The sequence below is a fragment of the Diabrotica virgifera genome, chromosome 1 (assembly GCF_917563875.1).
Source record: "Diabrotica virgifera virgifera chromosome 1, PGI_DIABVI_V3a".
Classification (NCBI taxonomy): Eukaryota; Metazoa; Arthropoda; class Insecta; order Coleoptera; family Chrysomelidae; genus Diabrotica; species Diabrotica virgifera.
The window spans coordinates 36340670-36353324 of NC_065443.1; the positions used below are offsets into that span (position 1 = coordinate 36340670).

The 12655-nt window shown below is 34.9% G+C and overlaps 1 protein-coding gene across 1 annotated transcript in view; it reads left to right on the top strand.

Annotated features, from left to right (window-relative positions):
* Positions 1-12655, top strand: part of LOC114331386 (juvenile hormone esterase) — a 132436-nt gene that overhangs the window by 32947 nt on the left and 86834 nt on the right. The window contains exon 3 of the mRNA XM_028280963.2: positions 7789-7936. Within this exon, the coding sequence (XP_028136764.2) occupies positions 7789-7936 (148 nt within the window). The remainder of the gene's footprint in view (positions 1-7788; positions 7937-12655) is intronic.

Below are 12655 nucleotides of genomic sequence, written 5' to 3' on the forward strand. Positions count from 1 at the left end.
TTGTCTTGATCTTGTCTTGATTTCAAGACAAGATCAAGACAAGAAGTAATTTTAGATTTCAAGACAAGACAAGAAATTTTATGTCAATACCAAGATTTCTTGTCAAGAAAACAAGAAATCTTAAAATAACTTGAAATACCTAATAATAAAAACTAGATTTTATTTTAAATAACAAGTTTAGCACATTTTTAAATCGGAATTGATAAGCCATGAGTTAAGGCAGATAACACTTCTTATGGAGTCAACGCCTAGCTGATTTCTTTGTTTTGTTATTGTTAAAGTTGCTCTATCATCTTTAACACTGAATAAAGGAACACCAAAAACGAAAAATAGAAGCTACTGAGATGGACGCCCTAAGAAGAGCAAGTAGAACATCGAGCTTGGACCGGGTTAGAAACGAGGAAGTAAAGCGGAGAATGAATTTACAGGAAACGGTTGTAGAATGCATTGAGAAGAAACAATTAACGTGGTACGGACATGTTCAGAGAATAGGGGAGGAAAGACTGCCAAAGAAAATTATGAAATGGATACCTACATAAAACAGGAAAAGAGGAAAGCCAATAACGACATGGATACAAGGAGTAAGACGATCAATGAGTGTACGAGGATTAGAAGATGAAAACTTCAATGATAGAAGATATTCGCAACAAGGCATCGGACAACGTCGGAGGACGTTTTGAACCCGAATTTATATATATAGAGTTGCTCTTGACAATAGCCTTTCCGCAGGTACAGATGTTGCTGGCGATCCGAGAAAATCCTTGGCTATTTTCGATAATGACGTGTAGATAGTTTCGTGTCTTCTCCACCAATCAAGTATGTATATTCTCAGAATCTTCTGACCTAGGCCCATTTAAGTATTTTTCAATTTCATACTTCTAAGATTGTAAGAGCTTTTTTAAATAGGGAAGTAATATCTAAATCAAATTCGTTATCTTCTTTTTTCTAAGTACTGGCTCTTGTATTGGATTCTATAGATCATTCTGAGATTTATTAAATTAGTTAGCTTTAAATATTTGTTTAAATTTGTACTGCCTCTGATTATAGAAGCTTTTCCCAAGATGAAGAGGAAAATGCCTCTACTTTATGGCGAGGATTTAAAATAACAACAATACAGTATATCTTAGTTTTGTTATAGTGTTTCAGTATTTTATCTCTCGCAGCTTGAATGCAGTAAATTAATTGCTCATCTGTAGCGTTCTGAAGCTATTTCCTTGTGGCATTTTTATGATTAATTATTTATATGGGAAATAAGCCACAATTAAAATGAAAAAAATAATTTTATTAACGTTTCGACGCCCAAATCGGGTGCCGTTGTCAAAATACAAAATATTAATGACAACGGCACCCGATTTGGGCGTCGAAACGTTAATAAAATTATTTTTTTCATTTTAATTGTGGCTTATTTCCCATATAAATAATTAATCATCTGTAGCGTCTCTATCAATTTTATTATTAAGTTCATGAGCCCATATTTTCAGTTTGTTCAAAAGTAAATTTACTCCAATTACCACCAACGGGAGTGTGCAATATTTTTCCCCTTCGAGAATTGAAGGAAGTGTTTTAACCCTTCTCAGAAACCTACTGACAAAATTTATTGATCAGAACCATTCTTTATCTCTAACATTTTCCAATTATTTAGATTTTGGTTGTTGTCACAAAATATAGTTTTAAGCATTTTTTACACTAAAGCCCCATGTTAGCATCTCGAAAGTTGAATGCCACTTTGTAGGCACATCTAGTTCTGGCATAGTCATCTTACAATTTATGGCCTCGCAAGCACTGTTAAGTTTAAGTTGCATTTGCCCTGAGTTTTTGATTTTTTTTACAAGGTATTTAATTTTACTTACAGGAGAGTTAAAATCTAAAATAGTAGAATTTATAGCATTTTCTACTTCGATTTCATCCTCCAAATAATCAAAATCCTTTTCGATTTCTAAACTGCTTCGATTTGGATCAGCAATTTTTATAAAATTCTGGACAGCTAAGATTAGAATATGTGCAAAACATACAAAATGTTTATTGTAAGCATGCAACTACACATCAATTTTGGGTTCGTCATCGTCAGGAAACCAATGCAGATCAGGGACTCCCCCAGTGGTAGTGAAGGCCGTGTTAGCACGCAACGCAATAAAAAGGTCGCCGTGGAATCACCCGACCGGGTAATCAAGAAATTTCAAGATCTTAAAATTTCTTGAGGCAAGACAAGATATAAAATGTCAAGAAAACGTCAAGACAAGATTTTTTAAATTTCGTCTCCTGGTGTTTCGTGAAAATTCAAAACAAAATCAGTGCAAACTCATTACTCGCGGCGGTTTGGGGTCGGTGATCACGAATATAATGACAGTGATAGTGTCCGAGGCATCTCGTGTCAAGGGCGAACTGGTTGGATGATTCTTTTATTGAGCACCAGATTCATCGGAGACCATTGCCGACATGATATTCGTGTTCGGCGACCGCAAAAACCCGGAGTAGTAATATTGAACTCATTTATTTGTTTATAAATTAATTTATACTAAAATCACAATAAATATGCACTAGAAATAAACAAACCAAGACACGTTGAATGTTACAAGGAGCACTCCCGAATCATGATTTTCAATGTATAAACTTTAAGTTTTACACTGTAAATCATGATTTGGGAGTTACAATGTATCTTGGTTTGTTTATTTTTAGTGCATCTTTATTGTGATTGTAGCGTACCTATCACTACATGTGGAGCAGAGAATTGGGTATTGAACGATAAAGTAGAAAAGAAATTGAAGGCCGCGGAAATGAGTTATTTAAGAAAAGTCGTAGGGGCCAGGAGAACTGATAAAAGACATAGCGAAGATATTAGAAGATACCGTAAAGCGGGGTTACTTTGCACCATTTATTATTATTTTTTTTTCTTAGAGTGGATATAAAGCTACTTGAAAGAAGATCTGAACTTTTTATTATATACATCTATTGAACAGGTCGTAATATAGCTTTTATTTTAGCTATTTTTTAGGTATATTGCATAATTAAAAGAAAAACCTAGTTTTATTTTGTGGTGCAAAGTATACCCTAGAAGAGTCATACTTTGCACCATTCGATATTTTAATAATATTTGGCTGCAAGATGCTTGCTGGTGCATAGTAATCCTACAGGGTTTTAAACTTTGCACCAATTAAATGCAAAAAAATGTTTATTGGCCAATTTTTTGAATTTAAACCTACCTACATTTATAAAAGAAACATAAAAGGAAAAACATTGCTACATTTTAAATGAATAAACTTTATTATAACTACAATAGTGAAAATACAAAGTTTGAAACTAATCCCACCACAATTTGTCGTATTCTGGAACAATCTACAATCCTCGTCTAGAAATTTTTTTGGGAGGTTTTATGGCATCAATGACATTGTCCCACGAATACCATATTTCGTCGCGCCTTTCTGGCCATTTCCAAGACTTTAACGATTTTGCCATGGCATTGATCATCGCTCCATCATTTTCTATTGCTGTTATTACGCCGGGGTAAACATGATCTTCATAGAAAAATAAAACGTACTCACCAATATTTTTTTAACAACATCTAATTCAGAGTTTTTAACTTTTTCAGGAATATTTCTTCCAAGAGAACCAGAGGCGAGTTTTTCATTAAATTCGCTTTCTTCTTCCATCTCTTGCACCTCATTTATTTCATCGTCTGATGAATCCCTGCCTAGTGGAAAGTGGTCGTCCAAAACATTGTCCTCCTCTGAATCATCTACGATTTCTGGCTCAACAGCTTTATGAATGGGCAATACTTTGTCTTGCCGGAGCAGTTATTTTCTTTTTCTTCCCACGTGTCTTAAACTTTGTGGCTTCCTTTCTTTTATCTTCTAAATACTGAATGAAAGTGTTTTCGATATCCGACGAACTTGATTTATTATTTGTTGGATCACTATCAGTTATCACATTAGATCGCTTAGTTGTTTTTAACCGCTCCAAGAGCGGTGTTACATCACAAGGAACGATACCACGTTTCTTAAATCCGGACTTTAATATCTGATCGCCATTCTTTTGTATTTTTTCGATTAATGACCGTAAAAGCGTTGGAAAATGTTGCTTCTCAAGTACATTTGATCTACTGCCTACATGAGTTTCCTTATATTGAGATAAAATTTCCCTCCAGGCCTTTTTCATTGGAGCAAAGAATGCAACATCTAACGGTTGTATAACGGGGGTGCTATTCGGAGGCAAACATATAAAATGAATGTCGTGTTTTCGACACAAATCCAGGACTTCAACATTAATATGAGAAGACAAATTGTCTCCTAAAACGACCTTCTTTCCCTGAATTTTTTTAAGCCTGGGCAATAGAATAGTGTTAACCCAATTTGCAAATGTCTGTGATTCGAACCAACCAGAGGCAGTATTTGCATAACGTGTACCAGGGGGGCCATTTTCAGTCCAGGTGTCCCACAAATGCTTGGATTTGTACACCACATAAGGAGGTAGTAGCTTACTAGCTGCATTTCCACACATCATAAGAGAAATGCTACTTTTTGAAGAGTTACAAATTCGTTCAGGATATTTAACCCCACGTTTAGTTAATACCTTGTTTTTTCCGGGATCATCTGTTAAGTTAGTCTCATCATAATTAAAAATAGCATGTGGCTCCACACCAGTTATAGTTTGTCTTAAATTTTCAATGTATTCAGTCATTTGGTCTGCATTGAGCGCTGCTCTGCTTCGTTTAATGTTTGAGGCTATCCTTGCAGTAAGGTCCTTATGACGACTTAAAAATGATTTGACCCAATCGATACCTGGAGTATTATCCTTAAAGCGAGTAATATTTTTTCCTTGGCGATTTAAATAGCTCTTTATTATTTGCCGCAATTCCATCCCAGTAACAGGAAAACCAGCATCACTAAGGCTCTGAATACATTGTACGAAGCACCTTTCCTCTTCGTACGAGAATATTGTTGGGTATCCTGGTTTTCCAGCGTGTACTCCTTTTAATTTATAAAATATAGTTTAAAGGTTTCAGCTGCAACTCTTGTGCTCATGCCATCTTTTATGGCTGACAAACATGCCTTCAGATCTTCTTCTGTGTAGTCTGCATATTTGCGAGATCCCAGCTTCCTTTCATAATGTCTGGGCATTTCCTGAAACAATTTTTCTATTTAACTTTTACTCCTGGGGATACTTTGCACCACTTGCAAGTTGGCGGTGCAAAGTATACCCAATTTCACGTCTAAGTGCACATGTCAACAATGTTTTTTTTGTTATTGCTATCCTGGTTTAAAACCGTTATTTTAACAACTAAAAATCGCAATCGGTTATGGTATATATCATTAGATGTGTACTTACCAATTTGTGACCGCTGTGACTGTCTGTACTGTATGATTTTGCAAAGCCAGAAAATAATAAATTTTTAAGGTTGATATTCGAATCGTTGCTGATGAATAACTGGCGACCGCAGGGACAATCGCGCGCGTCTTACTGATGTATTGCGATATTGCCTATGTGTTCTAAAGGTAGTACAAATATCTAAAGAAAATTGAGCGTAGATTTACACAAAATATACTTTTACACGTTCGGTGCAAAGTTACCCTGCTCAGTGCAAAGTAGCCCCGTTTTACGGTAATTAAAAGTAAAAACTTAAGGGCCGGTTGTTCGAACGCTAATCAACAAAGATCATTATCAAATATTTAATTACTGTCACAACTGTCAATGTCAACTTTGATTGGGTTGCTAAAAACATAATTATTGATTACAATTATGAAATTAGTTAATCAATTATGTTAATAATTGTTATGTTAATTGATTAACTAATCTCATAATTATAATAAATTATGTTTTTAGCAACCCAACCAAAGTTGACATTGACAGTTGTGACAGTAATTAAATATTTGATAGTGATCATTGTTGATTAGCGTTGGAACAACCGGCCCTTAATGAAAAAATTCATGAAAATAAATTAAAATGGACTAGACACTTATTTAGAATGAATGACAACAGACAAGTTAAAATGACATGGCAAGCGAGGTCAATAGGGAAAACAGGAGAGGCTGACCAAGAAAAACCTGGAATGCAAGTGTGATGGAAATATTGAAGAATATAGGAAACTCGTGGCAGGAAGTCAAATAATTAGGTAGGGACAGAAAAAAGTGGCGTAAGTTCACAGAGATTAACGAGTTAAGAAGATACCTCTTCGACACCTTTCGGTATAAGAGGAACATCAATTATGTATGTTATTTGTTTATTTTTTAAAATAATAAAATAATAAAAAATACATATGAGTGTTAAGAAAGTGACACAGAGTACAATAATAATTGAATTAATTTGAATAGTGAATAGTACAATAGTAATAAGTTGGAATGATTAGTTAGTGTTGAGGTCAAGAATGTCTGTTCTTTTTAGTCCTCTGTTCTGTAGGGGTGTCAGGAGATTAGTGACCAATATGTTTGGGTGAACCTGTAGTCTATTGTGGTACTTGGAGCACAGAGAAATAATTTCTTCTTTGACGGTTTGGACTTGGAGATCCCTATGTATATTATCGTTGGAAATGTACCAAGGAGCTTGGCACAGTTGCCTTAGAACTTTTTATTAAAAGCGTTGTATCTTGAGTAAATTTGTTTCACTGGCAGTTCCCCAGATTTGGATGCCTTGCGTCTAGATGGGTTTCAGTACACATTTGTAGATCAGCAGTTTATTGTCTAGACTTGTCTAGGCGTGATTTTTGATTCGTAAACCAGTACATCTTTCTATATACGAGTCCCAGTTGCAGTCGTTTGTTCCAAATATGCTTTTGCCATGTTAGGCGGCTGTCTAGGTAAATCCACAAGTATTTAACATCACTTCTTATTGGCAGTGGTGTGTTGTTAAAGGTTACAACTGGATTGATCCTCTTCCTTAGTGTAAACGTAATGTGTGTTGACTTGGAGCTATTAACTTTGACTCTCCACAGTTTAAACCATATTTCAAGTCTATCTAAGTGACTTTGTAGTATCTGAGAAACTAGGATCGGATTTTCGTGGCAGGCCATTAGGACAGTGTCATCAGCATATGTTGCAATTGTTGTACGTTCCAATTTGTTTATAATATTATTTTTCTATTCTCATACTATAATATTATCAATTATGATTTCCCTACCATAATCTGTATCATAATGAACTTCATTGTGATACAGATTTTCGTTACGATACAGATTTTTAACCAATAGAATCGCGATATGGCATTCGCGATGAAGGTGTCACACCCAATGGCGAGTCAAGTACATATGCTTTGACAGTTCTCAATATGTAAACAAACTGACAAACTACCTACAGTCGGAAAAATGAAAGAATACCCATGAACGAACATATAAAACACGCTGTATTTTCCTGTCACCGTGTCACACAAAAAATTGGCCAGTGCAAGTACATGTAATAATTATTGTTACATGTACTTGCACTGGACAATTTTTTGTGTGACACAGTGACAGGAAAATACAGCGTGTTTTATTTGTTCGTTCATGGGTATTCTTTCATTTTTCCTACTGTAATTTGTTTGCGTTACAAAAAAGCTCTATACGTACTCTATACTTGCGAAACTCGCCGCTAGGCGGCTCGTTTCGTATCCCTCATACTCGCTTCATCATTAAATACTCGTTGCATAATATACTATTATGTAATATTATTTAAAATTTATTATGTTTCATCACATTGAAATGCACTTTGGAAAATAAATTTTTCTTGGTCGTTAATGCAATTTTCATTTCGACATCATCCCTTTAGTTCACAAAATTTCCTAACGCTTTCATGAATCGAAGTTTCATTGAGATTTCTTTTGCAGTTGTCAAATTTTGAAAATGATCTACTACCCGTAATGATATGGTTTCATGGTGGTGGATTACTATGCGGTGGTGGCAATTCGGATTGGTACGGACCTGATATTTTGTTAGACAGGGACATTGTTCTCGTAGTAACAAATTATAGATTGGGTAAGTAACATTACATAGGGTATGTAATCGGACGAACGAAACATGGGCATTATTAGGAACCACGACAAAATTTTTGAAACCCCCAGAGACTGATTAATTTTTTATTAAAGGGGGATAGATTTTTCGATTATTTTCGGGGTATTTTCGATTATTTTACTTTGGCTCTTAAACCAGGGTAAGAATCACCCCAACATTTTTTAATGACAATGAGGGTCATATAAGATATCGTTTTAAAACCCTTGTAATTCCATGTCTTGAAATATTTAAATTCGGTCCGATACTTTATTTTATTTATTTTAAAAGACTTTTAAAGTTTAAATTGTATTTACCTGCTTAACTAGTTGATTGACTGGGCCAATGGTTTAGATTTTAATTTCATTCTTTTTATAGATTTTGGTTTTTTTTGTTCTCTTTGATTTTTTTTGTCAAATTTGTTACACTAATTAAATAACATAGTTTAAACACACAAAGAATCTGAAATTATAGGATTCTGTTGTAAATATTAGTTGTAAGCATTCATTTGTAGTCTTTGAAAATGTATTACCATGGTTTACTCCATTTCGGGGTAAATATCTTTTAGTTGTATTTTAATGCCTCTGCTTCGTTTTCGTTCGGCAACCGTGTATATTTTAAACTATTTCCTTTTTTTTTTGTCTTCTTTTATTTTTCTGTTTTACTTTGACATTTTGGTCCTCGGATCAGAAATCCATTTTTTTTTAACAAATGAATTATCTTGTTTTGTTATGTTAACTCGAAAAAAAAAATTAAAACCTCTCACTTAAATCCCCCATTTTTATGAAATTTTGAAAAAAATTTACATTTTGTAACATGAAAATTTGGAACATATAATGCTTATTTTAATTAAAAATATAATATTTTCATTGTTGATTGTTTGGGTTTATATGACTGAGGACATAATTCCATGATTATTAAATATATGTACAGATTTGACAATAAATTTTAATACAAACCTCATTTTCACGTTTTGTTTGTTTATGTTAAGTTTTGAAAAATTCAGGAAAAATTCTAGGACTAAAAACTGTATCAAATCTACGATAAAAATAAATTAACGTAAAATCATTCGCATTTAAAACTGCTATTAAAAAATTTCTGTAACATTAGTAAAAAAATATGTACCAGCTCATGATCATCATCATTCTCTTTGCCTTATCCCTATGCGGGGTCGGCTTCCCTAATTGCATTTCTCCACACAATTCTATCTTGGATCATATCAATGTTAATCCCCTTTACCAACATGTCCTGCCTTATCGTCTCCCCCCAGGTCTTCTTTGGTCTTCCTCTCCTACTCTTTCCAGGAATCTGCACTTCAGCTATTCTTCGTATTGGGTGATTAACGTCTCGACGTTGAACATGACCAAACCATCTTAACCTATGCTCTCTCATTTTGGCATCAATTGGTGCCACACCTAGACTTCCCCTAATATACTCATTTCTAATTTTATCCTTCTTTGTCACTCCACTCATCCATCTAAGCATTCTCATTTCCGCCACATGCATTCGTTGTTCCTCTTTCTTTTTCATTGCCCAACATTCAGTTCCGTGCATCATAGCCGGTCTTATGGCTGTTTTATAGAATTTTCCCTTCAGCTTCATTGGAATTTTTCTGTCACACAACACACCACTCGCTTCTTTCCACTTCATCCGTCCAGCCCTAATTCTACTGCATGCATCTCCATTTATTTCTCCATTACTCTGTAATACCGATCCTAGGTACTTAAAACTATTGCTTTTCACAATCATTTCACCATCCAAAGATACCATTTTATTTGTAGTAACTCCATCTTTAAATGAACATTCCAAATACTCTGTTTTTGTCCTACTAAGTTTTAAACCTTTTTCCTCCAGAGCTTGTCTCCACTGTTCCAGTTTTTGTTCTAAGTATCTTTCACTATTTCCTATTAACACTACATCATCAGCATATATTAGGCACCATGGAATACTACCCTGTAGTTTCGCTGTTATCTGGTCCAAAAATAATGAGAATAAATAAGGACTAAGCACCGAGCCTTGGTGCAATCCTACTTTCACCTGAAATTTATCAGTCTCTCCCACACCTGTCCTAACACTAGTCGTTACTCCCTCATACATATCTCTCACAATCTTTACATATTCACCAGGGACTCCTTTCTTATTGAGAGCCCACCACAGAATCTCTCGAGGAACTCTATCATATGCTTTCTCAAGATCAATGAATACCATATGAGCGTTGGTCTCTTTATTCTTGTATTTTTCCATCAGTTGCCTTACAATGAAAATTGCATCTGTTGTTGATCTGCCCTGCATAAAGCCAAATTGATTATCGGATATTTCGGTTTCTTCACGTATCCGTCTATCAATTACTCTCTCCCATATTTTCATGGTGTGGCTAAGTAGTTTTATAGCCCTGTAGTTTGTGCATTGTTGTATGTCTCGCTTGTTTTTGTAGACAGGTACTAATATACTGCTTCTCCATTCGTCTGGCATTTGTCCAACTTCCATAATTCTGTTAAATAGACCTGCTAGCCAACTTATTCCTGTCTCTTCCAATGCTCTCCATACTTCCCCAGGAATATCATCTGGTCCTACTGCTTTTCCTTTCTTTATTTTTTGAAGCGCTTGAGCCACTTCCTCGTTTGTTATTCTGGTAACCATTGCTGTTACTGTCTCCGTTAACTCGACAGGCTGTCTGTCAAATTCTTCATTTAATAAACTGTCAAAATACTTTCTCCATCTCTTTTTGACATCCTTTTCGTGAATTAATATTTTATGATTTTCATCTCGGATACATCTAATCTGATTAAAATCTCTTGCTTTCTTTGCTCTCTGTTTGGCTATTTTATATATCTTTGCTTCGCCTTCCCTGGTATCAAGTTGATCGTATAGGTTTGAATACGCTTCTGCTTTAGCTTTTGCTACTGCTACTGCTACTTTCGCTTCCTTTTTGGCGACCATATAGTTTTGAAGATCTATATCCGATCTGGTTTCTTGTCACTTTTTATATAATTTTCCCTTCTCTTTTATTTTTCCTTGTACTTCATTTTATCACCACCAAGTCTCTTTATCCTCAAACTTCTTTCCTGACGTTTTCCCAAGTATTTCAATAGCCCTCTCTCTAATAATATTGGCCATTTTTCTCCAAATTGTGTTAGGGCTTCCTTTCGTGTTCCAACATATTTTTTCTACTATTCTTTCCCTGAATAGACCGTCCTTCTCATCTTTTAGCATCCACCACTTGATTTTTTGTGGTCCTCTCCGATATTTTTGTTTAGTTTCGCCTTTTACTTCGATGTCCAGAACAAGCAGCTTATGTTGTTGGCTTACTGTCTCACTAACTATTACCTTGCAGTCCTTGCATTCACGTATGACTTCTTTCCTTATCATGAAGTAGTCTATTTGGGATTGATGTTGTCCACTTTTGTAGGTAATAAGTTGAGTTTCTCTCTTTTTAAAGAATGTGTTAACAATCGCCATATCCAATGCTGTTTCTAATTCTAGCATGTCATCTCCAGCTTCATTTCTAGTTCCAAAGCCTAATCCCCCCTGTCTTGGCTTGGCCCACATGTGCATTGAAATCACCTCCTATTATAACTTTCTCCTCTGACCGAATATCACTCAGTACGTCTCCTAATTGGTCATAGAAAGCTCTTCTTTCATTCTCACCCAGACCTGTTTGAGGAGCATACACACACAACATTCAATACCTCTTTATAAATTACAAATTTCACTGACATCATTCTATCACACGTTCTTACAACTTCTACTACGTTATCTTTTATTTCACTATCAGCAATTATACCAACTCCATTTCTAGTGTTACTACTCCCTACATACCCCAATGTATATCCATCACCTAGTTCTTTCGCCCTTTGTCCTTTCCACCTAGTTTCTTGAATACAAGCAATTTGAACTCTTCTTCGTTTGAGCGCGTCCACTAACTCCAGACTCTTTCCTGTAAGACTACCAAGATTCCAAGACCCTATCCTGATTTTTCTAACCTGTAATGGTGTTCCCCCTGAGATAGGTGCTGAGATGTACCAGCTCATGATATAAAAATAAAAATAGAAAACCGCCAAGAGAAGACAGAATGCCGAATAAACTCATTCCGAATAATAAATATACATAAATAAAACGATCGAAAATATCTATGAGAAATACATAATAAAAGTAAAAGTACAAGAAGAACTAACTGTTCCGATTGAAACTGGCAATGGGATAAGATAGAGAAATTCCCCGAGTTCTCTATTGTTTGACCTGATCATGAATGAAATAACAAAAAAAAGTAAGAACTAAAAAAAGATACCAAATGAGCAAACGACCTAAAATAATTTGCTATTCAGACGATGCAATACTAATCTCTCAAAGTGAAGATAATTTACATAGTCAAAAAATTGCGAAATGTGCAATTTTTAACCTTCAAAAACTATGTGAAAAACTTGAAATTTAAATGTTGTAAAGGTAGGTAGAGTCGAAAAAATGAAAGAATACCCATGAACCAACATATAAAACACGCTGTATTTTCCTGTCACCGTGTCACACAAAAAATTGTCCAGTGCAAGTACATGTAACAATAATTATTACATGTACTTGCACTGGCCAATTTTTTGTGTGACACGGTGACAGGAAAATACAGCGTGTTTTATATGTTCGTTCATGGGTATTTTTTCATTTTTCCTACTGTAAATATTCTTTAAACATCGGTTAATGAAATCCCGAAGAGTT